This window comes from Xiphophorus hellerii, chromosome 5 (assembly GCF_003331165.1).
Source record: "Xiphophorus hellerii strain 12219 chromosome 5, Xiphophorus_hellerii-4.1, whole genome shotgun sequence".
Classification (NCBI taxonomy): domain Eukaryota; kingdom Metazoa; phylum Chordata; class Actinopteri; order Cyprinodontiformes; family Poeciliidae; genus Xiphophorus; species Xiphophorus hellerii.
This window is the reverse complement of record NC_045676.1, coordinates 8,571,563-8,596,684: the sequence shown is the minus strand read 5'-3', so window position 1 is coordinate 8,596,684 and position 25,122 is coordinate 8,571,563. Positions and strand designations below refer to the sequence as shown.

The following is a 25,122-nucleotide window of genomic DNA, read 5'->3' as shown; positions in this document are numbered from 1 at the left end:
CTACCCGCCGTAGTTACTCCTACACAAATATGCACCGAGCTGCTGCCAGGCCAGGCTGTGTTCAGTTCCTACTGACCAGAGGCGGTCCCAGACCATGTGTACCAGGGGGCCCACAACCCAATGGGCCCACAACAATACCACAGCGTTTTTGGGCCGTTACATATAGAAAAAAAGGGAGTAGATTTCCCCCCCAAAAAATGTCTGAAATTCTTAGATTATTCTCAGGAATTTTCTAGAAAGTTATCTAGGAAATTGCAGAGTTCGAAAAGAAAAAAAATGTTAGGAAAAAAAAAATCATCAGTTTTGACATTAATTTAGAGAAAAAAAAAAAACTGAGTTTAAAATGTTTAACATTTTCTGGGGAGAAAAAAAAAAAATCTGAAATTTTCTAGAAAAATATCTTGGAAATTTCAGAGTTTGAAAAGTCAAATATTTGTTAGAAATAAAAGTCAGAAGTTTTGAGATTCATCTCATAAGTTTATTAGAAAGAAACGTGGAAATTTCTGACGTTTTAAAGTCAAACATTTGCTAGAAAGAAAAATTCATTTTTCAAGATTAATCTCAGAAATCTTATGAAAGAAAATATTACAAATTTCTGAATATTAAAAGTCCAAAAAATGTTAGAAAAAAATATCAAAGTTTGAGGCTAATCTAAAAAAAAACAAAAACAAAAAAAAAAAACTATGAACTTGCTAAGCTAAAAAAAAAAAAAGTCTAAAATTTGTGATTTGCATCAGAAGTTTTTTAAAAAAGAAAACCTTGGAAATTTGTGAGTTTGAATAGAAAACTTTCTAGAAAAGAAAATCCTGCAATTTTTAGGTTATTAGAAAAATTCTCAAAAACAAAAAACTGGAAATGTATGTTAAATTTGCTAGAAAGAACTCATTTTGAGATCCGTCATAGAAATTTGTCCTTATTTTTTCTAGAAAATCTACTAGATTGTACTATAAAATGGTACTATGTGGCTGGAGAACACATAAAACTGCCCATATAAATATTGGCAATTAGTCAGAAAATTGCAATCAGTGCAGTCCTAGTCTCTAATCAGAAAAATGTATAAGAATCTTGCACTTTGTTACATTATTTTTATTGATTAAATTCTAACAGTATTACCAGTGTAAATCAAAATTCATCAAAAAAAAACTACACAGCATCAGGAAAAACAATACAATCATTTCTTTCTTTTATTACATTCTTTTTTAAATTACTACATTTTAGATTAGCACAAAACAATTTGAAACGCACAAAAATCAAACAGCATGAGATTAACGGTTTAGTCAGTACATGACAATAATTGTTAAAATCACAAGTTCACCACTTGTGAAAATACAGATGCTAGTGTGCAAAAACACCTTCCTGTTAGATAATGAAAATAACATTTCATCAGGCACATTTGATACACTAATCAGTTTTAAAAGTTATAGTGACAATTTAGAGCAAAGTAAAATGAATTTAATTCGGTTTACTGTAATATAAGCACAAAACAAGAATCAGTCTGGTATTGGTAAAGTAAAACTTAGCAAAGTGAAAGTATTTTTTAAAGTTCTGAAATGTGTCCTGTTAAAAGCAACAGCTTTGAAAATGAAGCTATCCAGATGTGCAACTTTTTAATGCGTCAGCCCCACATAGTAGGGATGGATAATACTAATGCACAGACTCCACGCTGCGCATAAAAAGTGGTTTCTGTCACCTTTTACTGATGCCAGGAGTTCAAAACGGCTTTCCTAAAAGATTGTTTTTGCACAGGACACACTTTACCTGCCAATCAAAACAAACTGTGATTTTCAAACACACAGGAACATTCATAATTGAAATAAAAATGCAAAAAGGGGAACTAAAACTGTAATCCCAAAGTGCATAATTTAATCCCCAGCATCAAAGTGTTCTCCTGTTATCTTCTGGTGAGCCAGCTATTTGTGCATTGATCTTAACTTTTATTAACTGGATTGTTGGAGGAAAGCCAACAAATTCAAACTGATCAAAGTTCAAAGAAGAAAGGAGGAGAAGTTCAGAGTGGGAGAAAGGTTAGATCAACTCCTTCCTCAAGTTGACGATGCCTGTGACTCACCAGATTTTTGGGAATATATATACAGTATATATATATACGAAATGTGCAATATTTCTAATGGAAATCTGTTGTTAAATGGAAAAAAGCTTCCATATTTTCAGTCTCAAACACAATACTTTCATTAACTATTTATTATTGGAATCATATCAGCAGAATTTAAACAAAACTGTTTGACTGTTTATCATGTATTCTTAATTGTCATTTCTTCTTTGTTTGTTTTAAAAATGTCTGTATCTGGTGATGAAAGACATTTTTGGTCTATTTCCCCATCCTCACCATGACGCTCCAGAGTTATCTGCCGTCTACCAGGAATTTAGTCGTGTTTGTTGAGTTAAACTGACATGGATGGAGTGCTAAAACTGCCGTAAATACCAGCAGAGAAATCCATCACAGGGTTGATTTAACTAGTTACTACAGAGGAGGTTTGTGCAGCTAAAGGTTCCCAGCCTTTGGTGGAGGTCCGTTTCATCAGCTTAGAGTTTGGACCGCAGCGGCTTCAGGTACTTCTGGAAGGATTCATGGACCTGAAGGAAAGAGTAAAGGAGGGAAAAATCCACAAATATCAAAAACCAACATGGACGTAATCATACAAAAACGTTTCAGTTTTTATTTCTATATTCTTCCTGCAATCTGAGTAATGAGATCAATGTTCACTAAGAATAAAAGCATTCTTGGAATTCTCTGAATTTTCTAAGAATTCTGGGTAAAACAAAAGTCATAATTCTGAGAATTCTCAAAATCTTCTTAGAATTTTGAGAAAAAAGGTCAGAATTCTGGGATTAAATCAGAATTCGCAAAATTACGACTTTTTTACCCAGAATTCAGGAAAATGTCTGCAAATTCTGACTTTGTTTCTCAGAATTCTGAGAACATTCAGGTAATTCTCAAAAATTTAAAAGAATTCTGAAAATTAAGTGAGAATTTTGATATTTTCCCCAACAATTGTGACTTTTGATCTCCTAATTCTGAGATTAAAGTCTACAGAGTGTGGTGACTGTTCTCTTCTTTTACCTCTGCGGCATTAAGAGGTGAGCGGCGAGCCCACTCGAACATGTTCTCGTAGACGTTTCCGTCGTAGCGTCCCAGAACCGAATTCAGCTTCTTGTCGTGGATGTCGAAGGCATCGACCAGCGCCACAACGTTGGGTCGCAGCTGGGACAGAAGCTCTTTGATGCGAACCGAAATCTGCAGAACCTGGGGCACGTTCACCAGTCCAGCCTGCAAGACAGAAAAAATGTTTACCAGAATCAGCTTTACTACGTTTGTGCACAAAAACAAAAACAATATTTTTCACTTTGCTCTCGATGTACAAACATTTCAAATATAAATATACAAAATTTGGAGGAAGATAAAAAAGATTTTTTTTTCTGTTTATGTAGGCTTTTTTCTTGTAAATATGTATATATAGAGAATGTTTTTAACAAGAGAAGACAAAGTTAAATTAGTGCAAATAGAACTGTGTAAAACCAAAATAAGAGTAAATGTCTAAACATGTTGTGTCCAGAATGTGTGGGGTCTGCAGCTATGCTAGCTACACTTTTCCTGAACCTAGATCTGTAGAAATCTCGCAGAACTGATTGTTCGTTACAGTATTTACTAGCGGTACCCAGATAAAGATTTTTACTTACAATACAATAGTGATATTTGCAGCGTTGAGTAACAACGCTGCAAATATCGTATCGAGTATTTGTGCTGATATCAGGCACGATATCAGGCACGATATCAGCACAAATCAAATGCACTTTTATTACTTATTTTGTAGTGTGCAATGTTAGAAAAGGTTAACAATAGTCACCCAACCGTTGCCAATTTAGCAAAAGTCGCTATATTTAGCAACTTTTCAGACATAAAAACAATCGGAACTGGAAGGTCAGGCTTCTTAAAGATCTGTGTTCGGTCAGAAAACTGGAATCGGTTCACTGCTACTTAACGTACCTGCAGAAAGTCTCCAGAGTTCTTTGTGATTCCATGCATGGCGTAGAGCAGAGCCAGCGTTGACAGCACAGAGTGTATTGCTGTGTCCCCAACGCCTTTTAGCTTGTCATTAAAGACTTTCACCACAACATAGTGACAGTGGGCCTAAAGAGAGACAATATCAGGGAAAAATAATCAATAAAATGAAGTAGACACTGTAGGACAGAAAAATCAGACTGTTAAAGGCAAATTAAAGGAATTAGAATCAGTCAATACAGACTCCTCCCAACAAAACACAAGAAAAGTTTAAAAAATTATAGCAAAATATCTGGACACAACAACACATTGGTTCAAAATTTAAATAGAGGAATATGAAAAAGGTAATTTACATATTAAATTATGTTTGTAAAAGCAGCTCATTAATGTGTTTTCAAATTAATTCACTATAATTGAATCAATCAGTCAGGTTTATCTGTATCACACATTTCAGCAACAAGGTAGTTCAAAGTCAATAAATGAAACATTACATTTTGTCAAGTGCCATCGTTAAAAATCATCATTACACTTCAAAATGTTGGATAATGTTTCTCTGATTATGGTTCAAAATCAACTCCAAACAGCTGAGCTTTTAGTCTGGATTTAAAGGAGCTCAGGGTTTCAGCTGTTTTTCAGTTTTCTGGAAGTTTGCTCCAGATTTGTGGTGCATAGAAGCTGAATGCTGATTCTCCTCGTTTGGTTCTGGTTCTGGGGATCCAGAGCAGAACCAGAACCAGAAGACCTGAGAGGTCTGGAAGGTTGCTATGACAACAGCAGGTCTTTAATGTATTGTGGTGCTAAATCGTCCAGTGATTTATAAACTACCAGCAATATTTTAAAGTCTATCTTCTGAGCTACAGGGAGCCAGTGTAGGGGCTTTAGAACTGGGTTGATGTGCTCTACCTTCCTGGTTTTAGTCAGAACTCCAGCAGCAGCGTTCTGGACCAGCTGCAGGTGGAGGATTGATTCTTTAGATTTCTTCAAACTACAAACTGATAGACATGAACTTACATCCGAGGCTCTGACCAGGTCGATAGCGCTGTTGTTCCAGGCGTCCTCCTGTGACTTCCTGCGCTGCAGCTCCTGCTGGATGCTTTTCGCCGCCATTTCAACTAAACTACAAACACAAACCTCCATTAGTAAACGTGTTGCTCAAAAAGAAATGCAGTCTTCTCCTAACTACGCTCCATATGAAGATAACTTAATCACAGTACGTTTAGGAACAGTTCAGAGGCTTGTTAGAAAACATCAGAGGGCAAACTGCATCATGGAGACCAAGCTTAAAATCGAAAGTGTATGGGAGGATTTTGATGGTTTCCAAGACGATGGCTGCCTGCCTAAACTGAGCACAAGACAACCGAATGGTTTGGATTCATGTGTAAAATGATCCAGACCTAATTCTCCATTCAATCTGTCTGAGCTTGAACTACTTTGCAAAGAAGAACGGACCAAATTTTCAGTTCCTAGATGCAAAATGATGGTAGAGAAACACCTGGAAAGATGCGATCACAGTAAAAACTTGGTTTCAAAAACAGTTATTACCTCAGGAAGCTGAATACAAGACATGTAAATTATAGAAAACTATCAAAACTCACTTATTCTGCTTAATCTAATTTCTTTCTACAATTAATTGTGTTTGATATAGTTTTTACTTTATTGTTTCCATTTCTTGTTCAGTGATTTTGAGGTGCTTTGAAAGCCACCTTCAAATAAAATGTGCTACTACTACTGCTACTATTAATCCTTTTTTTGTCTACTTCATAGTCAAGAACTACTTTGAGTTGATCGAATAAAATCCCAACAGAAAATGAAGCATCCAAGTTTGACCTTTGTGCCTACGCAGGGTTCTGACATGTTTTCAAAGGTCAAATTCAAGCAGTTCTAAATTATTTTGTGCACCATAAAACACCTCAACACCAACAAATACTGGACTAATCAAAATTTAAAACAGCTCTCATGATATGGCTGTCTGCATATAAATAAATATGTAACAGAAACAAGCAGGATAAATGCTTATTTCTGCATTTATCCTGCTTGTTTAGTTGGGTTTCGTTCATCTGATATCTGGAAGTAAAGCACCACGTTTGGTCTCCCTCCGACAGGCTGACAGAGACTCTTTGTGCTCAGCACAGCTGATACTCGCAGCAAATGGATTTAGACTTGACTAAAGTGAGCAGCATGCAGTGATGTAATCGGATATCATCTTACTCCGAGAAAACAATAGAGGCAGAACTACGACTGAAGCCAATTAAACACCATCGTGTGGAAAAACGTTATTCCATTACAAATGACCAACTTTTATCCCCTTGCTACTTATTGGGTGGAAATAAAGATCTATTGAGTGACGCATTATAATGAAAACCAGGTCAGATGTGTTTTTTGATGCATGCAGAACATTTTTTCTTTCATCAATTAAAAAACAAACATTATATTCTAACTAACAGAGGCATTGACCTACAAAATAATAACCAATTAGAGAAGAGAACGAACATCAACAAAAATAAAATAAACAAAACAAACCACATTAAAAAGGATACATGTAGGAATAAGATAAAACACAGAACATAACAAAATGGCAAAATGAAATTGTTTAACATTTTTGGGTTAGGATTTATTTTTCTTTTAATCTTGGGAGTTATTTTCTAATTTGCATTATTATTTTCCTTTTCCCTAATATTCCTTGTTTTTATTAACCTAGGGTCACATATTTTGAGTAAAAGTGGGAAAGAAAAGAACAAACAACAACAACAAAAATAATAATAATAAATTATTTAATAATTATCTATTCAATTATTAATCAATACTATTATAATTAATTTATTAAATTATATTAAGCAATAATTTAATAAATACATTATTTATTTTTTAGTCTGAAAGTCTGAATTTGACTTTAAGATTTTAATATCTGAAAGTAAAATTTCAGATATTAAAGTCAGAATTCTGAAAAAAAAAAACATCTTAATTTTTGATCTTTAATCTCAAAACATGCCCCAAAAAAGGCAAAATAATTAAATAAATTATTTAGTCTTTATTTTGGCATATGTTATTTTTATTTTGTTTGAGTAATTAAGTAATAATTACAATAATTATTTCTTCTTTTGAGATTTTATTTGTAGGTTCTTCCATTTCCCCTTTGAGGATAATAAAAAGTTAAACTTTATTTAACCTTTATTTAACCAACGTCCTGTTGACTCAACTTTTTCAGTCAACAGGACGTTGGCGCCCCCTGGTGTTGTGCATTAAAAGGAAATATATATTTCTGAATCTTTGCGTTGCACTGATCAGGGTAATTCTGCTCAGTGGAGGTTGTGACGTACGTGGCGGCTCTCTGCTGGTAGACCTGCACCAGGCTGCTCAGGTCATTGATGTCCACCAGGGGGCGCCTGGAGGCCACGGCCTGTGGCTGGACCCTCCGGTTCTGGGACTCGTTCAGGTACGACACGATGCCGCTCAGCTGCTGGCCCTTTTCAGCCTGCCGGTAGCTCTTCACCAGATATCTGCACACATGAATATTGCAGATACTCACACACAAGGATATTAAAGCTTAAAATTAAATTGAGGAGCTTCTGAAGTGAGATTATCTAAACAGAAAAAGCCTGGTCGAAAAATATTTATTGTGTTTAACAGGAGCTTGGATGAGGTAGGAAAAGGATTATGACCACTGAACAAAAAAATATTCTAAATTTAATCTATGAGTTCTGAGAATAAAGTCAACTTTCAAATATTAAAGTCAGAATTCTGAGAAAAATAACTTTACTTTTCAAATTCTGACTTTAAAATTCTGAAAAAAAAATCTTGAGTTCAGATTTTGTTTTTCAAAATTTGAAAAAGTCTAAAGTATGATATTAAACATAGAAGCTAATTTTTAAAATTCAGAAATGAAAGTTAAAATGTTGAGAAAAAAATAAAATTTGATTTTTTTCTGAATTCTTATTAAACTTTAATTTCAAAATTCTGAAAAAACTCAGAATTCAGAATTATTTTTTTCTGAATTTTAACTTTTATCTCAAAATTCTGATATTAAATTTAGATCACAAATTTTTTAAAATCAGAGACTGAAGTCAGAATTTTGAGATGTCAAAAATTTTGAAAAAGGCTAAATTATAATGTACTTAAAAAGGTGATTTTAAAAAAAAATTCAGAGATTAAAGCTAAACCTTTGAGAAAAAAAAATAAAATTAGATTTTTTTCTCAGAATTTTGATTAAAGTTAAAATTCTGGAAAAGGTCAAAATTCTGACTTGAATCTCAAAATTCTGTCCCCAGTCTCAGAACTAAAGTCTGAATTTGAGACTTTTTCAGAATTATGAAAAAAATTCAGAATTCCGATTTTTTTTTGTTTTTTTTTGTCTGAAAAACTAAAAAAATTCTGATTTGAGAATTTTGGCAAAGAAAATGTCAAAGCTCAAAGAGAAAAGTCAGAATCGTAATTTATTTATTTTTTAAATTTTTCTTAGAATTCTGAGATTAAAATCAGAATTCTGACTGTTTTTTTTTTTAAGTGTCCCTAATCTTTTTCCGTACCTGGACTAAAAAAAGCATGCATCTGTTTAAATCAGTGCCGCATGTCTGGATCTGTACACTGTGTTCAAAGGGATGGTTCAGTGTTGCAACAGTTCATGTTGGCGGTGTTGCTGACACTTGTTAAGTTTACGTCATAAGAAGTGTTGAGTTGCATTGAAACACCAGGGCTGTGAAACACAACAGAGAAAGCCACAAGTATCTACATGAAAACAGCTGCATCATTTTCAAGTCATTTGTTCCTTTGCAGAGCTCACTGCAAACTGACTCTCCCATTTCATTCCCTCCCTTTCACTCCAGCTTTGTTCCGTCTGTGTGAACGCCATGTTCAGGTACTTCCTGAACATTTCTGGAACTGGTTGCGGATCCTCAGAGGGAAACAAAGACAGAATATCATCTGACAGGTTTCTGAAACTGATCTACTGACCTTTACAAAAAAAACAGCCGCCATGATAAAGGTCGGATTGTTTCTGTGTCCAGCTGCTTTTGTGTTAAACTCAACCCAGGCAGACTGGGAGCTTTACCTTGCAGTCTGCAGCATCATGACTGTGTTCTCGCCCTCATAGGTGCAGGTTGGGGTAAACTCTACGTAAATATCGGGCAAGGCACTGCTGCGGGAGTAACCGTGGCCGCCGCACGACATGCGGCACACCTCGATGGCGGAGTTGGTTTCCCAGGTGGTGAAGGCCTTCAGGCCCGCAGAGAGGGCATGGAGCTGCAGAGCAGAGGGAAAACCAGGTCAGAGGCTCCGTTCAGGGTGAATATTATTAAATACTTTAAGATAAATTAGTGATTCACGGTTCGCACACATTTTTCCCACAGTAAAATTCAAGCATTTTCAAAGTAAGTTTTCAGATTTTTCCACCTTCACACTTTGGAGATAAAAAAAAACAAAAACAAAATAACTAATGAAGACAGTTTTAATTCACTATTACACATAACTGATTACTGTTATTAATTATGTCTTGTAAAAGTCTTCTACGTAGCAGGGACAAAAGAAATTTAACTGTAACAAAATTTTACATTTTGAAAATTCTCACAGGCACAAAACACAAATTTAACAAAAAAGATCCCTCAATTTCAACAAAAGTAACAAATAAAGACTGGGCAATATATCATGACAAGTTTTAAGCCATAAGCATTTCATATTAGGCAATATTGATAGTTATTGGTTTGTTTTTTATTTTAATTATCTAAAAAATAAAACTCCCATTCACAATGCAATTTGAATAAAAATACCCACATTTATTACACTGAAACTCTTTACATTTCATTCTCTTCAACACTGCAGAGTTCTGGAAACTTTCCCACCCTTTCTTCTTTGATTCTTGAAAAGGCACAAAAAGTTATTGGTTGTATGTTAAATAAAAAAAGGGGCCTAACTATTGTACCACCAACCAAACGTAGATCAGTAATTTCTTTTAATACAAGCCTTAAATTTAAATATCAGTGATCCGACAGGTCCGTACCTCGGGCAGCTGGTTGAAGTCTCCCTGGCTGATGTCTTCAGAGATCCGGTGGTATATCTCTGTCATGTACTGGCCGACAAACGTGAACGCGTAAGCCATGGAGAGCAGAGGGAAGAGCTTGTACTGCTGCGTCTGGTAGTCCAGGATCTGAGGCTCTGGTTCTCTGCAGATTGGAAACACTGAGGTTAGACTTTCCTCTGCAGGAGGATGTGGCAACAAATCAGATATCTAAAAAAGACACAAACACATGGAACAATTTCCACTTCCTGCAGCACGCTGAGGATTCTTGATCCAGTTTGGAAAAATAAAAAACGCTAAGAACTGTGCTCCAGGTGGAGATTCGGCACCCAAACTTAAAATAATTCACATTTAAAGCCAAAAAACACTTCAGGTTTATCATAATAATTTAGTTAAAGTGATGTAATGTGTTTTCCAAGCACAAACCTCCATTTTGCAGCATGATCACGTTGCTACGTTACTTGATATATTACATCAAGTAAAATTATAAAAAAAATTTAAGCCTTGAAATCACAATAATGCTCCTCCATTATGTTTGGACTGAGAAGTTGCATTTACAATGAGCTTAGCAGATGCACAGTTCCACCAGGTTTTTGCTACTTGCTGCTGGCTAGTCTGAAGGAGCTGAGGAAGTGTTTTGGGTAAATAGGCGGCGCTTGGTGACAATAAGCCTTTGGGCATCTGAGCCAGTAATTCAATGAGTCCCCCAAACATGGATGAAGGGATCAAAGCAACTCCAGGTGTGTTTTTGATGAGGAAATAACATTATAACCTGATGTAAAGCTAAAGAAATGTTGATGTTATGTAATACTTTTCAAACTCAACCCAAACCCAAACCGTTTTTAAAAAAGCCAGTTTTGCTCAGATGTGAACTTTGAGCCACTTCACTGTCTTTTCTTCACATCTCTGCTAGTCTTGCTAAATCATATTCATAATACAGTTAAAAGGTTCAATCAGACAAATAAAAGCCAAACAATACAATTAAGTACCTCTGCGTTTAATAAGTATCATTAGTCAAAGATGAGATAAAAATATGAAAAACCAAAACATTTCCACCCCATCTTCAAATTTCTTTTTTGCCCCTAATGTTTTTCAAGATTGGAAAATGATCAAAGTGGATTCCCAGTTGTGTGTAAATTACAAGTTAAATACGTGTAAAGTGATTTCTGTGTGAAACCATTGTGGTGCGGTGTGTGTCGACCGACCCCGGCCGGATCTCAGACTGGTGGCGCACGGCGCTGTAGCGGATGGCGATGGTGCAGGACTTGGACAGGGTGCGAGCCGACTCGCCTACAATCATGGAGCGGACGAACACCATGGTGCCGTAGGTCAGCTTGGAACTGGGCGGCTTCACGTACGTCCCGTCCGGCTCCACCTGGTGGAGAAAGAATCCCCAGTTTAAGCTCAGGATTTCTGCCACTTACTGGAAACAGCATTTTAAGGATTTATCTAAACAGCAGGGTGGCAACAACGTTAATATTTTACATTTGGTACCAATCTGAAGAAAAATATTTGATACTCAATAACAATTTCATAATTTTGTCCAAAAGCATATAATTAACTATAATTTGGTAATATTTTAACTTTAGTCAAGGTAAAAACAATAAGTAGAAGAGAATTTAGCTCTCATTTAATAATATCTATAGATCTAGCCATCTAGATCAGGGGTCTCAAACTCCAGTCCTGGAGGGCCGCAGTCCTGCAACTTTTAGATGTGCCTCTGCTGCACCACCTGAACAGAATAATTAGGTCATTAAGGCTCTGGAGAACTGATCTACACAAGGAGGAGGTCATTAAGTCATTTCATTCCAGTGTTTTGTACCTGAGGCACATCTAAAAACTGCAGGACAGCGGCCCTCCAGGACTGGAGTTTGAGACCCCTGATCTAGAGCTAGCTACAATCTAGATCTATCCATCTAGAGCTAGCTACCATCTCAATCTATCCATCTAGAGCAGGGGTGTCAAACTCCAGTCCTCGAGGGCCGCAGTCCTGCAACTTTTAGATGTGCCTCTGCTGCACCACCTGAATAGAATAATTAGGTCATTAGCAAGACTGGGAGAACTGATCTACACAAGGAGGAGGTAATTAAGCCATTTCATTCCAGTGGTTTGTACCTGTGGCACATCTAAAAACTGTAGGTCTGCGGCCCACGAGGACTGGAGTTTGACACCCCTGATCTAGAGCTAGCTACCACCTCAATCTATCCATCTAGAGCTAGCTACCATCTCAATCTATCCATCTAGAGCTAGCTACCACCTCAATCTATCCATCTAGAGCTAGCTACCATCTAGATCTATCCATCTAGAGCAGGGGTATCAAACTCCAGTCCTCGAGGGCCGCAGTCCTGCAGTTTTTAGATGTGCCTCAGGTACAAAACACTGGAATGAAATGACTTAATTACCTCCTCCTTGTGTAGATCAGTTCTCCAGAGCCTTAATGACCTAATTACTCTGTTTAGGAGGTGCAGCAGAGGCACATCTAAAAGTTGCAGGACAGCAGCCCTCCAGGACTGGAGTTTGAGACCCCTGATCTAGAGCTAGCTACCATCTAGATCTATCCATCTAGAGCTACAATCTAGATCTACCCATCTAGAGCTACCATCTAGATCTATCCATCTAGAGCTAGCTACAATCTAGATCTACCAATCTAGAGCTATCATCTAGATCTATCTAGCTAGCTACAATCTAGATCTACCAATCTAGAGCTATCATCTAGATCTATCTAGCTAGCTACAATCTAGATCTACCAATCTAGAGCTATCATCTAGATCTAGCTAGCTAGCTACAATCTAGATCTACCCATCTAGAGCTATCATCTAGATCTATCTATCCATCTAGATCTACCTATATATGTATTTATATATATATTTATTTAGATTTATGAATCTATACATCTCTTTCATGTATATACACACACACATATAAATTGTATCTTAAAGTGTGAAGATCATTTATTTGTGACTCAAACATTTGCTGTGTTTTTTCTTTTTTAGATCCTATTGTATCCATTTATATCTGTTTGTTTTATCTCTTTATTCTGAACCTTTCATGGAATAAAGATGATGATGTTATTCCCCTCAGTAAATATGAATATTCTGTTATGAATTTGCCCCTTACTTTGCAGTCTCTTATCCTATTTTTATATTTTTTACTCTAGTCTAAATTTGCCATTTGCATTTATCTTGAAGTTGCTGCTGGTACATCTAAACTCGCGACATTAGAGAATATTTCTATCCTATTTTAAAATCCTTAATGGACATTTTTTTCCATTAAAGAACAACCAAAAGCGTTGTGAATTGTAAAATCTCAATCAGATCTGGCAACCCTGTTTTCGATGCAACTGAGTTTTAATGTTTTCAAGATCTCTATGAATATTATCTTTTCAGGAAGACAATCAAATCACCTTGGAGTATTTCATCATCATATTCTCTCGAGGAATCCTCACATTCTCCAATTTCAGAAATCCGTTATCAACTTCATTAAAGCCAAACTTGGGGCCAATATCACCGACTACGATTCCTGCAGCAGAAAAGCAGAAAAGAGCATGAGAGACGGGTGGATTTTCTACAAACGCTACGTCCAAAGAAACCAGACAAACTGAGTTTACCCGGCAGAGGTTCGTGAGTCTTCATGTCACGGATGGGAACGATGAACGCATGCAGACCGTGGCAGTTTCCCAAACTGTACAGCTGGGCCAAAACGATGGCATGGTTGGAGGTCTTCCCAACTGGAACATGACAGATGACAGAGAGGGGATGATTTCTGCTCTGCCTGAAAGCCCAGACCATCGGAGGGTGGGGTTATCAGGCTGCAGATCTGTGGCTGTGATTGCGCTTACGTCCTCCAGGCCACCATTTGATGGAGCTGACGGTGGGACTGTTCAACACAAACTCCTGGGTGGCCGGATCGTACGTGGCTGTGGTCTCCAGGCCTCTCAGGTGTGTCCCTGCATCCAGAAAACGTATAAATCCCCACAGAGCTTTGGTAAAAGTACAGTAATATGGAACATTAGGGATGCACGATATTGGATTTTTGATCGATATCCGACATGACGATATACTAAAACTCATTTAATGCCGATATTTTGTTCCTATATTTATTTACTGACTATATATATGGCTTTCTCTACTGGGGAATTATACTACTGTGTTATCTTTGTCAATTTAACCTGCTAAAAAAACGCAAATACTAAAAAGGAGGCTGAAAATGATGCAACACTTTCAACTTGCATTATGTTTAATGTAAAATTCATGACATCTGCTCTCTCTAAGACAATGACAACACTCAAACAGAGCAAATTTGACTTTGTGCTGCAGCCATCATTGTCACTGGTTTGTCACATAAAACCAAACCAGTAGGTCACTTTATTTTGACGGAATAGCCGATGTCTGATATAAAATTTTACAGCTGATATTTGCAGATACCGATACCATGCCAATAATATCGTGCATCCCTATGTAATATATTTCACAGTTGGACAGCATAACAACCTGTATAGGCCACTTGGGTTCAAATTATCCCCAAAAATGTATCAGAAATTATTTAAATTCAAAAAGCCTATTCAATTTGTAGGTACAACACAAAGGAGTGATGCAGCTTGTTGTGTTTGACAGATCTCAATGTAATTAAACGCCATAATACGGCAGTAACAGGTAAACACCTGTCCTTAACCAACACTTCAAGGTGAAAGAGAGGAAAGACGGTTCATCTAAATGAGGCATTAGATGCAGCTGTTATTCTAGAGGTACAAGAGTAAAAATTAAGGGAAGAAACGAACATTTAGCTTAAAGTTTTTAGTTGCTCTAGACGGAAGATTATCAGCTTTAGTAAATCAAACTTGAATTTTTCTCATTAGAGGCAATAAACAAAAGCTACAACAAGCTAAAAATGAGTTTTAGAGTCAGTCTCAGAGCTGAAATGTTTTACTGTCAAACAGTAATCCTGAAAAAATTAACCATAGATCAGGGCGTCTGCAACCTGTTTGAACCTTTCACAATGGCTCTTTAACACAGCAAATCATAAATAACTAACTAATGTTTTTAAACATTAACAAATGCATGGGCTGGTAGTTTTTCCAGTTTCTTCATGGAAAAAACTAGAAAACCTTCTGCAACAGAATAACACTAAAAGAAGTCGTTATACTCTTTAGACGCATCGTTGGAAACTATATGCTGTTTCTTTTTTTTTTTAAAACAAAGTTATTTCAACAATGTGATATCAAAAATATTATCCACCTCCTATTAAAAAAGGTTGAAAATGTAAAAATACAAATAAAATTATGGTTCTTTAAAAATTTCCAACAGTAAATATTTATCATGAAAAATTTTGCTGCTCTAAAAATATTTTGTTTAGAAGCAAAAAATGTCTCTTTGAATCATCATTACAGCTTTGTAAGTGTTTTACTACAGCAGCCTGATAAGGCAAAGCTCACTATTGTTATTAAAATAATTTTAGTTTGTTTATTTTAATTAGAGATGCACTGATCCACTTTTTTCACTTCTGATACTGATATCTGAGGTTTAGCATTGGCCGGTACCGAACCGACACAGACAAAACAGAGCTAACCTGACTTAAAACGTTTCTTTTTTTAAACACAGACATAAATATTTTATAGCTCTGCACCAGTACAACCAATGTAAAATAAATGGTAAAGAAACTGAAACTGACTAAAACTACATGTTTTTGTCAGCAAATCTTCTTTCAAATGATTCATAAAGTGCAATTAGAAATTCTAAATATAAGGCAAAATAAATAAAGCATGATGTCACTCAGAGCACAAACTATACACTGCAAAAACACAAAATCTTACCAAGTATTTTTAGTGTAGTTTTTAGTGCAAATATCTTTGGACACTTGAAATAAGACAAAACTAACTTACAAGTAACTTTTCAGTAGGAGCTTGTTTTCAGTCAATACTTCTTTAATATTGATGAAAAAGTATTAAGTACATTGGCAGATTATTTAACTTATAAGCCATTTTCTCTGTGTTATAAGTGAAATAATCTGCCAATGTAACTAATACTTTTTCCAATAAAAATAAGGACATATTGACTTAAAACAAGCTCCTACATCTTGCTGGAAAGTTCCCTGTAAGTTAGTTTTGCCTTATTTCAAAAGTCCTAAGATGTTTGAACTAGAAACTAGACTAAAAATACTTGGTAATATTTTGTGTTTTTGTAGTGTAGAATGAGCCTGAATTGATCGCTGTCACCAATACCAGATCTGAAGGGGTTTTTTCGATATTGGGACCAATACAGATATTAATATTAGATTGGTGCATCTCTAATTGTAATGGGATTAAGCACTGGGAAAGATCCTGAGAGTGGGAACTGTTCAACACTGTAAGGAAAAAAAATTCACCCTTTAAGTTAAATTTTAAAGATCCATAAATTTACTTCTTTTTTTTCCAAAAAAACCTGATCAGACAGAAACTTTTAATTAACTCTGATTTTATCAAAACTAATCACTAATTTATTGAGAATCGTTCCTTTAACAAAAACACTGCCGGTTTGGACGGCTCCGCTCTTGTTTTACCGTGGCCCATCTCGGTCTGAGCGTAGGTGCCGATGATCTCTAGGTTCCAGGCGGGCATGAAGAACCGGTCCATTTGAGCCGGGCTGGCCTGGTTGAGCAGCGTGGGCAGGAACATCGCCAAATGGAGGTCCAAGGGCGATGGCCTGCCGGGGTGAACACAACTAGGCCGCGCAAGACGGGCGGGGGGCAAACAGAACAGAAGAGCAGGAGGGAAGGATGTAGAAAAAGGTGTGAGGATGGAAGGCATCCCATAGAAAGTTTAAGCAAATGAATCAGAGAAAAGAATCAATTTTTTTTAATCCCCAGAGGAGAAATGTGAATGATTTGCATGGTTCAAGGTGACGGAGAGGAAACAGTGAAAAGAGAAGACAAAACAGCTTGTGAGCATGACATGCATATTGGAATAGTTGATTCAAGCAAATGATTGTCATTTATTGAAACTTCACTCCTTCATGTTCCATTTAAATCTCCCCTCAGAGTCTGAATGAGTCAGAAATTTGGTCCTGAACCAGAGCAAAAACATTTACAAATCACCAGAGCATCAGTCCAAAACGTGGAAGTAGCTTCTTCTCCTCTCGATTCGGACCTAAAGCAGGCAGACGGTGCACATTCAGAGGCCTCTTTAGCCTCCCCGATCACACAATGCTGCCTGTTTACTCTCTACATCCCATAATCTCTGGTCACCATGGATCTCAGCAGCCAATCCAAATGCAAACTAGGAAGGCTCAGATTATTATTAATGTGAATTATTTGCTATTTTTCCATGATTTGTAAAAGATGGAAATCAATTACGAGGCACCGATCAGAGCACACAAAGCATTGTGAGTTATTATAATATAGAAAAGAGAGTAAAATAAGAGGAAGTTTTTGAGCTAACTGATGACGGCAGCAGGCTCTGAGTAAAACTGACACTATATTATGATAATTAGTTCACTATGTTAACTCTACAACAGGTGCAGAAGCATTTTAGGACAGTATCGTTAGAGCATCATCTCTTATTAGCAGATAAGATGCCGTCCTCGACTACGTAATTCAGATTTGTCAAACACGCACAAGAACTTTCCATCGCTCCCCATTAGCACCAATCAATTTTACATTTAAAAAATTTTTGTTTTCAACGTCAAATAAGGGCCTTATGAATCGATTCAGTACATAATTTAGCTTCAACATCCAGGACTGACCGTGACCCATCTCAGTTTGGGCATATGTGCCCAAAACCTGGAAGGACTCTGCCAGAGGCAGCCATTTCTTGGCCTGCTGGGGGTCGCACAGTCTGCGCAGGCTTGGGATGAACATGACAACATGCAGCCCAAAAGGTTCCTGCTGGTTCCCTCTAACCATACTGGATGAAGAGGAGTTGAAGTTCAGGTTCAATAAATCAACAGACAACATACACATTTACTGATATTAAAAAAGATATGTGAAGGTAAAAGTGACCTATTGAACATTATTTCAGTCTGACGTAAAAAAGACATTTCAGTGGTCAATAATTTAACTATTATTTACACTGATGGAGAAGTTCTATCAGCAAAAATAATAATAAATAAATTTTATATTTGTTAAAAACTTTATTTTGGTGTCTTTTCTATTTATTGAAACGCCAAAGGACTAAAATTCCCAGTGATAACATCTATAACTATGTCCTTTTTTTAATATGTTATGATGTATTCATCCACATTTTGTAAACATTTTATGTTTTTCTCTCTTCCAAAATGTAAAAACAGAAATAAAATGGTGGTTCTGTAATAGGGGTGGGCATTTATTGTTTCAGTTACCAATTATTATTACGATTATTGTGAAGAATTTATCATCATGATAAGAATTTTGATTTATTGTTTTCTTGATAAATTCCAACTAATAATGTTAAATAAAAAACAAAGTTAAAAATTGTATTTTTTTTAATTTTTCGCTAATGTTTGTTCCACAAGTGCCTCAATAAATATGCAACTGTGCAACTTAGTGAATAAATGACACTTTATTCATCCTGAAAAAGCGTATTTCAAATGGGAATGGTTTTAAAGAGCAGGATTTGTACTTGTTGAATTACAACAAATACAAATGTTGCAATAAATACTTTATTATAAAGTTGCATAAATTGTAAGTAACTTTATGCAAAGTTTTCCCCAGAAGACTTGCTAAGCCCGGTGGATGGGCGCCAGGGCAATCATTCATTCAGCGGGCCGTCGAGTTTTTCAGCTAGAAATGTTTAAAACATCACTTGACAATAATGTGTTATTAAAAAATTGGAAGATTAACAACTGAACACCAACTATAAACTATAAAGTCTTAAAAAATACGAACATTTTATAAAGACTTAAAAAAATAAGCATTGCTTAGCCTGGTGGGGGCACAAGTAAAGCCTGGTGGCCCGCCAGGCCTGTAATACACCAGTGGAAACCCTGTTTATGCATCGACAGCCATAAAGTTACCTAAAAAAGAATTAATAAATATTTTTATCATATTTTTTTTTTGCTATCACAGTAGTGGTGATAAAATTCTAAATCAATGTGGCCCACCTCCATTCTGTACAAATTACAACAAATTTCCTACTGTAGACATTTATCAAAACTTAAGTCTTCTTTTTCCACAAGGCTGTGTAACTTTTGCATTTCTAAAATAGTTTTATTTAGCTGATAAAAATGGCAAACCAGTGATTTGTTCCACAAAATCCCAATAAAATAGATTAAAGTTTTGCAACGTGACTTATGTGAAAAGGTTGAAGTATGAATCCTGATTAAACTTCTCTACTCTTCACTGTAGAAGTGAAACAAGCTGGCAGCCATTCAGCCTTTGACACACTTTTAATCTCTACTGAACTTTGCTCAGACTTTTGTTTGCTTCAAACCCACAGACATTTTTCTAGACTGTCCATTATGCTGAATATCAAATTAAAGCAACCAGTGATTGTTTTGTTATGGCGACTGAAAATCTGCAGCTAACCTTCTGACTAAGATGATTAGTTTCCTGAAAAATGGGCCTATTTGGAGAAAATTTTAATCCATCCATCTACGTCATTTATTGTTGGGTGGGTTTGAACAGCAGAGAATTTGACTGTAATTATAAAGTTCATTTAGTGATTTTAGAACAGCTTTGCACTGTAGTTACTTAACGGTATACTGTCACAACAAACAATAAATCAATTAATCACATGATAAATTAAAACAAACTCAATCATTTCCATTTGCATCATTAACCTTTTTCTTTTTCCTATTTTTTTCTACCAATATTGGTCTTCAATTTGATGCATTTATCTCAATGTACCTTTTTTTAAGGACAATTGTCCTTAAAAAAAGAATCTTAATAATGAATTTTATTAGTTGTTTCTGTTGTTTTGTTTATTTATTTTGGATATTCAAAATGTCTTCCAGCTCCAGTGTTAAATGTTCATTTGAAACTAAAGTTTATTGATCTTTGAGAAAGTGTTCTTGCATTATTATGCCATTATTACTTTTATATTACTTAAAAATGGTTTCAAAACAACAATATTATCGTTTATTGCAAAAACTTCTGTTCAGCAAAATATGTTATCATGACAGACCTATAGGTACACTGCAGTCCTGTCTGGGAAAGATTTGGTCTGCTTGATTTGAAAATAATTTCCTTTCATAGATAAATCTATAAACAGCGTTTCTTTTTTGAGAGCTTCAGTTTTTGGTTAATGTTGAACTTTTTAGCGTCACTTTCTCACAGTGATCAGACGGCAGAGAATCGTTTTCTTGTTAGCGTCGTTCTCCGTCTGCGTACCTTTTGTAGTAATAGATTTCCTCCGGGTCGGCGATGCCGTACTCTCTGAGCTTCAGGACCATCTGGGCGCTTTTTCGAACGGCCTGGTCGTAGCGTTCGCTGCGAGACAGGAAGTTTGGGTCGTCCTCGTGGAAATCTGGGTCACTGAAAACCAGCGCCTCTACAGAAGACAAACAAAACATTAAACTACATGTCAACAGCTGAGAGAAGGAAACTTACGAGTATTTTTTAAGTATGGTCATACAAATCTAATGGATCACTTTTTACTTTTGTACATTATTTGGCAGTAAATTTCAGAAAACTAAAGAAATATCAATAAGAATATAGTGTGTTTGAATGTAAATTTTAACTAAATGTTGACATATTTATTTTCTAAAGCTGGTGTCAGTATTAAAAAGCCTTTGTAATCAAGGGTTTTAATTATCTCAATTTTTTAATTTTATTTACCTGATGATTCCCCCTGCTGTCACTTTCGTTTTGCCAGAGAATCAAAAAAAACACAAATAAAGGACAGAACAGAGAAATTTTTCCTTCCTTTCGTCAGTAGCATTCAGGTCAAATGCTTCAAAATAAATCTAAATTTCTTTTTTCCATTGGTAAATATTGTGATGACAATATTCCTACTTATTTATTCCTCATCTGTGCTTCCATCATCTGCAACCTTTATCATTTTGGGCATTGGAAACTGTCCAGTGTGAACATCTGAGACAGAAAATACTACATCATATGTAAAATAGAAGTTCATAAGCCTTGAAATATACTACACAATATTTACTGCACTCCAAACAGTTCATAAGGGTACAAATATTGTACACAAATGTTACCCTTTTATATGAGTCAAAGCTTTTCTTCCTAATCTCCGTCTGATTTTAACTAAGCTGAAAAAAGTGCAGAAAAGCCCATAATACTGTCTGCTGAGTTTACTTTATACAACAAAATTTTGAGAGTTTTGATGGATTTTATTAATGAGAGGGGGCAGGGGGGGGATTATTTAATAAAAATCATTTTAAAAAAAAGTCTAATTAATTTGATCTCCAGTTGGTTTAAAATGTTCAGCAACAGAAATAGTTATTAAAAAAAAGAAAATACAAAATGAATCAAAATATTTTGATAGCAAGAGACCAAAAATGCTAAAAGGAAATGCTAACAGTTCTTTAAAATATCAGCTTTAGCTGTTTTTTCTTGGCATTTTCGTGTCTTTCTAAATAATACTTTAGAAAGACTCATAACATATCCAAAAGGAATAACATTAACAGTGTAAAGAACATACTTTTTAATTAAGCCATTTTTCCTGTTTTTTTTTATATAGAAATGTAACATGCCATTGAAGAAATTGTACTAAACATAAAAACATGTTCTTCAAGTTAAAAATCTAAACAAATTTCTATTTTTCTTCAGAGTCTTGGATCTTTTCTGGCTCTAAACACGTATGATTTGCTGAACTGATGGTAACTTTTATGGTAGTAAAGGTTGCTGTACCATGATAATACATGCTACTTTACAAGGCCTATTCAGTCACGATCCAAAAAACAGAAAAAAATATAACGTTAAACATAAACTTGACGTGACTCAATTGACTTATTGAGTAATAAAGATCTTTTAACCTTGGTAATAATAATGTTTACTTGTACTAGCTGCAGCCTGACTTAAATATTAAAGCTAATTGGTAGATAACAGCTGTTCAAATTAATGTAGCAGTTTCTAATTGCAGCAAATTTGATAAATGTGCACAACGGCAGCTGTAAAAACTACATTTCAAGCTCACCAATTTGTCGTCTTCTTTTAGTCTTTTCCGGGCCTCCGTCCAAAATGTACGTAAGTTTTTCGACGTCAAACGAAGCATTTTGACGTTCTCGTGTGATATCAGGATTCATGGCTCTGCGAATTGAGCGAAAGCCTCGTCTTTACAGGCGAAAAATGAGCTAAAAAGTGTTGAATAATAAGTGGAGGTACTCCGGTAACCTGCTGGACCTGGTTAGTGTCTCTACTGCGCAGCCGCAGAGAGGTGGGAACGGTTACGTATGGTTACGTGACACACATCCCGGAAGTGTTTTCCCGAGAGCTCTGTGATAGGTTACCTTCTTTACAGTTAATAAACATGTCGATGCTTCCTCCAACCGCAGTGTTTCGTCTTCCTTGGGAAGTAGACTCAGTGGCAGAAGGAGAATCAGTGCGGACATTTGGCAGGTCGGGATTTAAGTATCGGTTCTGACCCATAAGTTCTGACCCTGTAGAGCCCCAGGATGGTTGACTAAAATCAGTCAGAGTCTACCTGGGTTGGCTGCAGGGCAAATGTCCAACATTATATCTTGATGTATTGCTTTTATTTATTTGTAACTTGAAATTGTTGCCTTTCCAGACTTGTTTGCTATCAGCCGGATGAATCCAGAGCCACCCTGACAGCCCAGCATGCTTCCAAAGAACACCGTGTGTTTGTCCAAACCCAGTTTGTTGAGCCATTTAACCCAATAATTGGAGCCCAGTACCTGGTTCTGGGTGAGACAGAAATGTATGAAGGTAAAAGATCCCTCTGTGATTTCTCTTGGAGTTTCATTTAGTTTAGCTTCTCTGATGCTCTTATTAAAGAAGCTGGTTATGACCGAGAGATACAAAGTTACACTGAAAAATGTAGTCATTGGGATGATAATGGAGTTAATTTAGCATTGTTTCTTAACTACACTGGTCCTAATTAGGAAGAACTCAATTAGCTGCATGATAAATTAAAACAAGCTTGATAGTTTTCATTCTGATGATTAATATTTTTGAAGACAAATTTTGTTTACAGATATCATAATCCATTTTTTATGATTTAAGTTGTAAGTGGTTTTTATTTATTGTTTTTGGTTGTGAAATATCCAAATACTATAACTAAGTGGAAGATATTTTAAATATCTTCCACTTAAATGTTAAGTGTTCTTTACAAAAAGTGTCTTGGTCTTTGATCGGGCAAACTCTCAAAGACCAATAATAATATAATAATTTTTATATATTGAAAATTGTCTCAAACAATATTGTCACTTATTGCGACAATTATCGTTATTTGTTATTGTGACAGACCAATCAAAGTACTTTACCTGAGAGCCACATAATCACACAATTGAACTCGCATTCATACAGATAAATAAGCCCAAAAGTTTGCAGATTTATGCTTAAATTAATCTTTTTATTATACCGACAGCTTTCTTTTGACTGGAAATCGATGGTTTTGGAGTGGTCCAGACATCCTGTACTTTAATCTGTTAAGTGAGTCACATTGACCTGTGCCAAGAGGAAACTGAAATTGAACCCACAATCTTGGGATACCAACATAACCACTCTTCTCTAATGCTTCTGCTAACACTGCACATGTAAAAAAATAAATAAATAAGTAAATAATTTTTCATAGCATCTTCCACAAATATCAACATCTCATAGAAGAAAATGTATCAGTTCACTTTATTTCAAAATGTTGTCTTTCTTTAAAAAGATGGTTCTTGAAACATAACAAATGTTCGTTGTTATAATTTCTGAAAAATATATACTAAGTCTTTTTCAAAACATCATGTGATATTTGCAGTTCTAAATAAGTTTCATTTAGCTGGACTGAGGGGAAAATGGCTCTTTGAATCATAAGTTTTGAAAACTCTGACCCATCCACATCCGTTTGTCTGCAGGTGTTGGTGTGATGGTTCGCGCCCGTGTGCTGAACTGTGTTGACGGCGTAAACACTGCACTTCTGCAGAAGGCTATCACTGAGCAGAGGAGCTTCTTCGCAGAGAGGGAGTGCAAACAGGGGGAGGTTACACAACCACAAGATGTAACTTGATAAAGGTCTTCATGCTGTAATGCTAGGAGGCCAACAGCAATGTTCAGAGACTTTTGTACCCATATTATCTTTATCAGTTACTTTGGGACAATGAAGCTAAGAGTCAGTCTAGTTCCCAGAATATATATTGGGTCCATATGTTGTATTTTTTGTCAATTTTTGAGGTTTATGATTGTTTGTAGCAGATTTTTGTGCTAATTCTGCTTGATGTTGTGATTTCACAGCTTGTGAACAAATGTTATGCCAAAGTTCATATACAAGTAGCAGATTCACATACCACCATTATGTGGATGACAATAAACTAGGAATATTTTCTACTGTCAAAATCTGGTATATTTCTGTATATATTTGTAATAAAAATAATATCCTGGTTAAACGAAATGAAACATTATAATAATGGGTGATGTCTTATTCTGGAATATGCTTCTCTTGTATTGTTAAGGAAATTATTCTTGCATGGTGAACGCTGCTTCTTACGAGTTGTGGTCTGTTCGTATGGCCATCTATGCTTGAAGCTGAAACGACTTGAAGTTCACACTTACAATTTGGTTTCAGAAGAGGATCACACATTTAAATGGACCTGCTAAAAGAAACACAAACTACAGGATCTGGTAAAAAAAAAATAGCTAAAGACAAAATAATGCATCAAACCTTTGTGGAAACTCATGAGGACAACAGTTTGATGGATAAAGCAGTATACTAGATGGTGGCAGAAACAGAAGATATTGTCAAAATTCAGACAGAAAATGTTCACTAAAATGAAGGAGATGTAACACTTCAAAAATGTGTCCCATTAGTGATTACTGTGGATTTTAAAATGGTCGTGTCAAGGGTATTTTCTTAGTATTTAACTTTAAAATGGTTAGAATTTCTTCTGAATACCATCAAAGACAGCCAAAATACTAACAGGAGTTCTTGTACCTCAATTTAGAAAACCAGGGCTTTAAAGGAACAGTACAGCTTGATGTCATCTGCATAGATATGACAGTAATGATCTTTAAATCTGTTTATCAT

General features: G+C 35.7%; 2 protein-coding genes across 3 annotated transcripts; one reads left to right on the top strand and one right to left on the bottom strand.

The window, feature by feature from the left end:
* Positions 1 to 1,071: 1,071 nt before the first annotated feature.
* Positions 1,072 to 22,290, bottom strand: acox1 (acyl-CoA oxidase 1, palmitoyl). 2 transcript variants are annotated; one of them, XM_032562478.1, is made up of 14 exons: positions 22,069 to 22,290; positions 20,304 to 20,463; positions 17,741 to 17,901; positions 13,864 to 13,971; positions 13,633 to 13,752; positions 13,429 to 13,544; positions 11,231 to 11,400; positions 10,008 to 10,170; positions 9,063 to 9,253; positions 7,336 to 7,515; positions 5,030 to 5,135; positions 4,004 to 4,147; positions 3,080 to 3,286; positions 1,072 to 2,592 (listed from the first exon to the last, which is right to left on the bottom strand). In XM_032562478.1, exons 1-14 carry the CDS (start codon positions 22,175 to 22,177, stop codon positions 2,542 to 2,544), a joined length of 1,986 nt encoding a protein of 661 aa, XP_032418369.1. In that variant the 5' UTR covers positions 22,178 to 22,290; the 3' UTR covers positions 1,072 to 2,541. The 2 variants fall into 2 exon arrangements, with proteins under 2 accessions (XP_032418369.1, XP_032418368.1); XM_032562477.1 differs by lacking the exon at positions 17,741 to 17,901 and adding an exon at positions 16,560 to 16,720.
* Positions 22,291 to 22,317: 27 nt separating this feature from the next.
* On the top strand, positions 22,318 to 24,494 carry ten1 (TEN1 subunit of CST complex). Its single transcript, XM_032562479.1, has 3 exons — positions 22,318 to 22,490; positions 22,663 to 22,820; positions 23,957 to 24,494. Exons 1-3 carry the CDS (start codon positions 22,402 to 22,404, stop codon positions 24,106 to 24,108), a joined length of 399 nt encoding a protein of 132 aa, XP_032418370.1. The 5' UTR covers positions 22,318 to 22,401; the 3' UTR covers positions 24,109 to 24,494.
* Positions 24,495 to 25,122: the final 628 nt, after the last annotated feature.

What these genes read in the sequence shown, in the direction of transcription:
- acox1 (XM_032562478.1), bottom strand. Translation starts at nt 22,177, where the DNA reads ATGAATCCTGATATCACACGAGAACGTCAAAATGCTTCGTTTGACGTC. An exon ending in TAAAAGAAGACGACAAATTG is followed by an intron (nt 20,464 to 22,068) that starts GTGAGCTTGAAA and finishes TGTCTTCTGTAG; the next exon opens with AGGCGCTGGTTTTCAGTGAC. An exon ending in TACCAGCAGAGAGCCGCCAC is followed by an intron (nt 5,136 to 7,335) that starts GTACGTCACAAC and finishes TTGTGTTTGTAG; the next exon opens with TTTAGTTGAAATGGCGGCGA.
- ten1 (XM_032562479.1), top strand. Translation starts at nt 22,402, where the DNA reads ATGTCGATGCTTCCTCCAACCGCAGTGTTTCGTCTTCCTTGGGAAGTA. An exon ending in TCAGTGCGGACATTTGGCAG is followed by an intron (nt 22,491 to 22,662) that starts GTCGGGATTTAA and finishes TTGCCTTTCCAG; the next exon opens with ACTTGTTTGCTATCAGCCGG. An exon ending in TGAGACAGAAATGTATGAAG is followed by an intron (nt 22,821 to 23,956) that starts GTAAAAGATCCC and finishes GTTTGTCTGCAG; the next exon opens with GTGTTGGTGTGATGGTTCGC.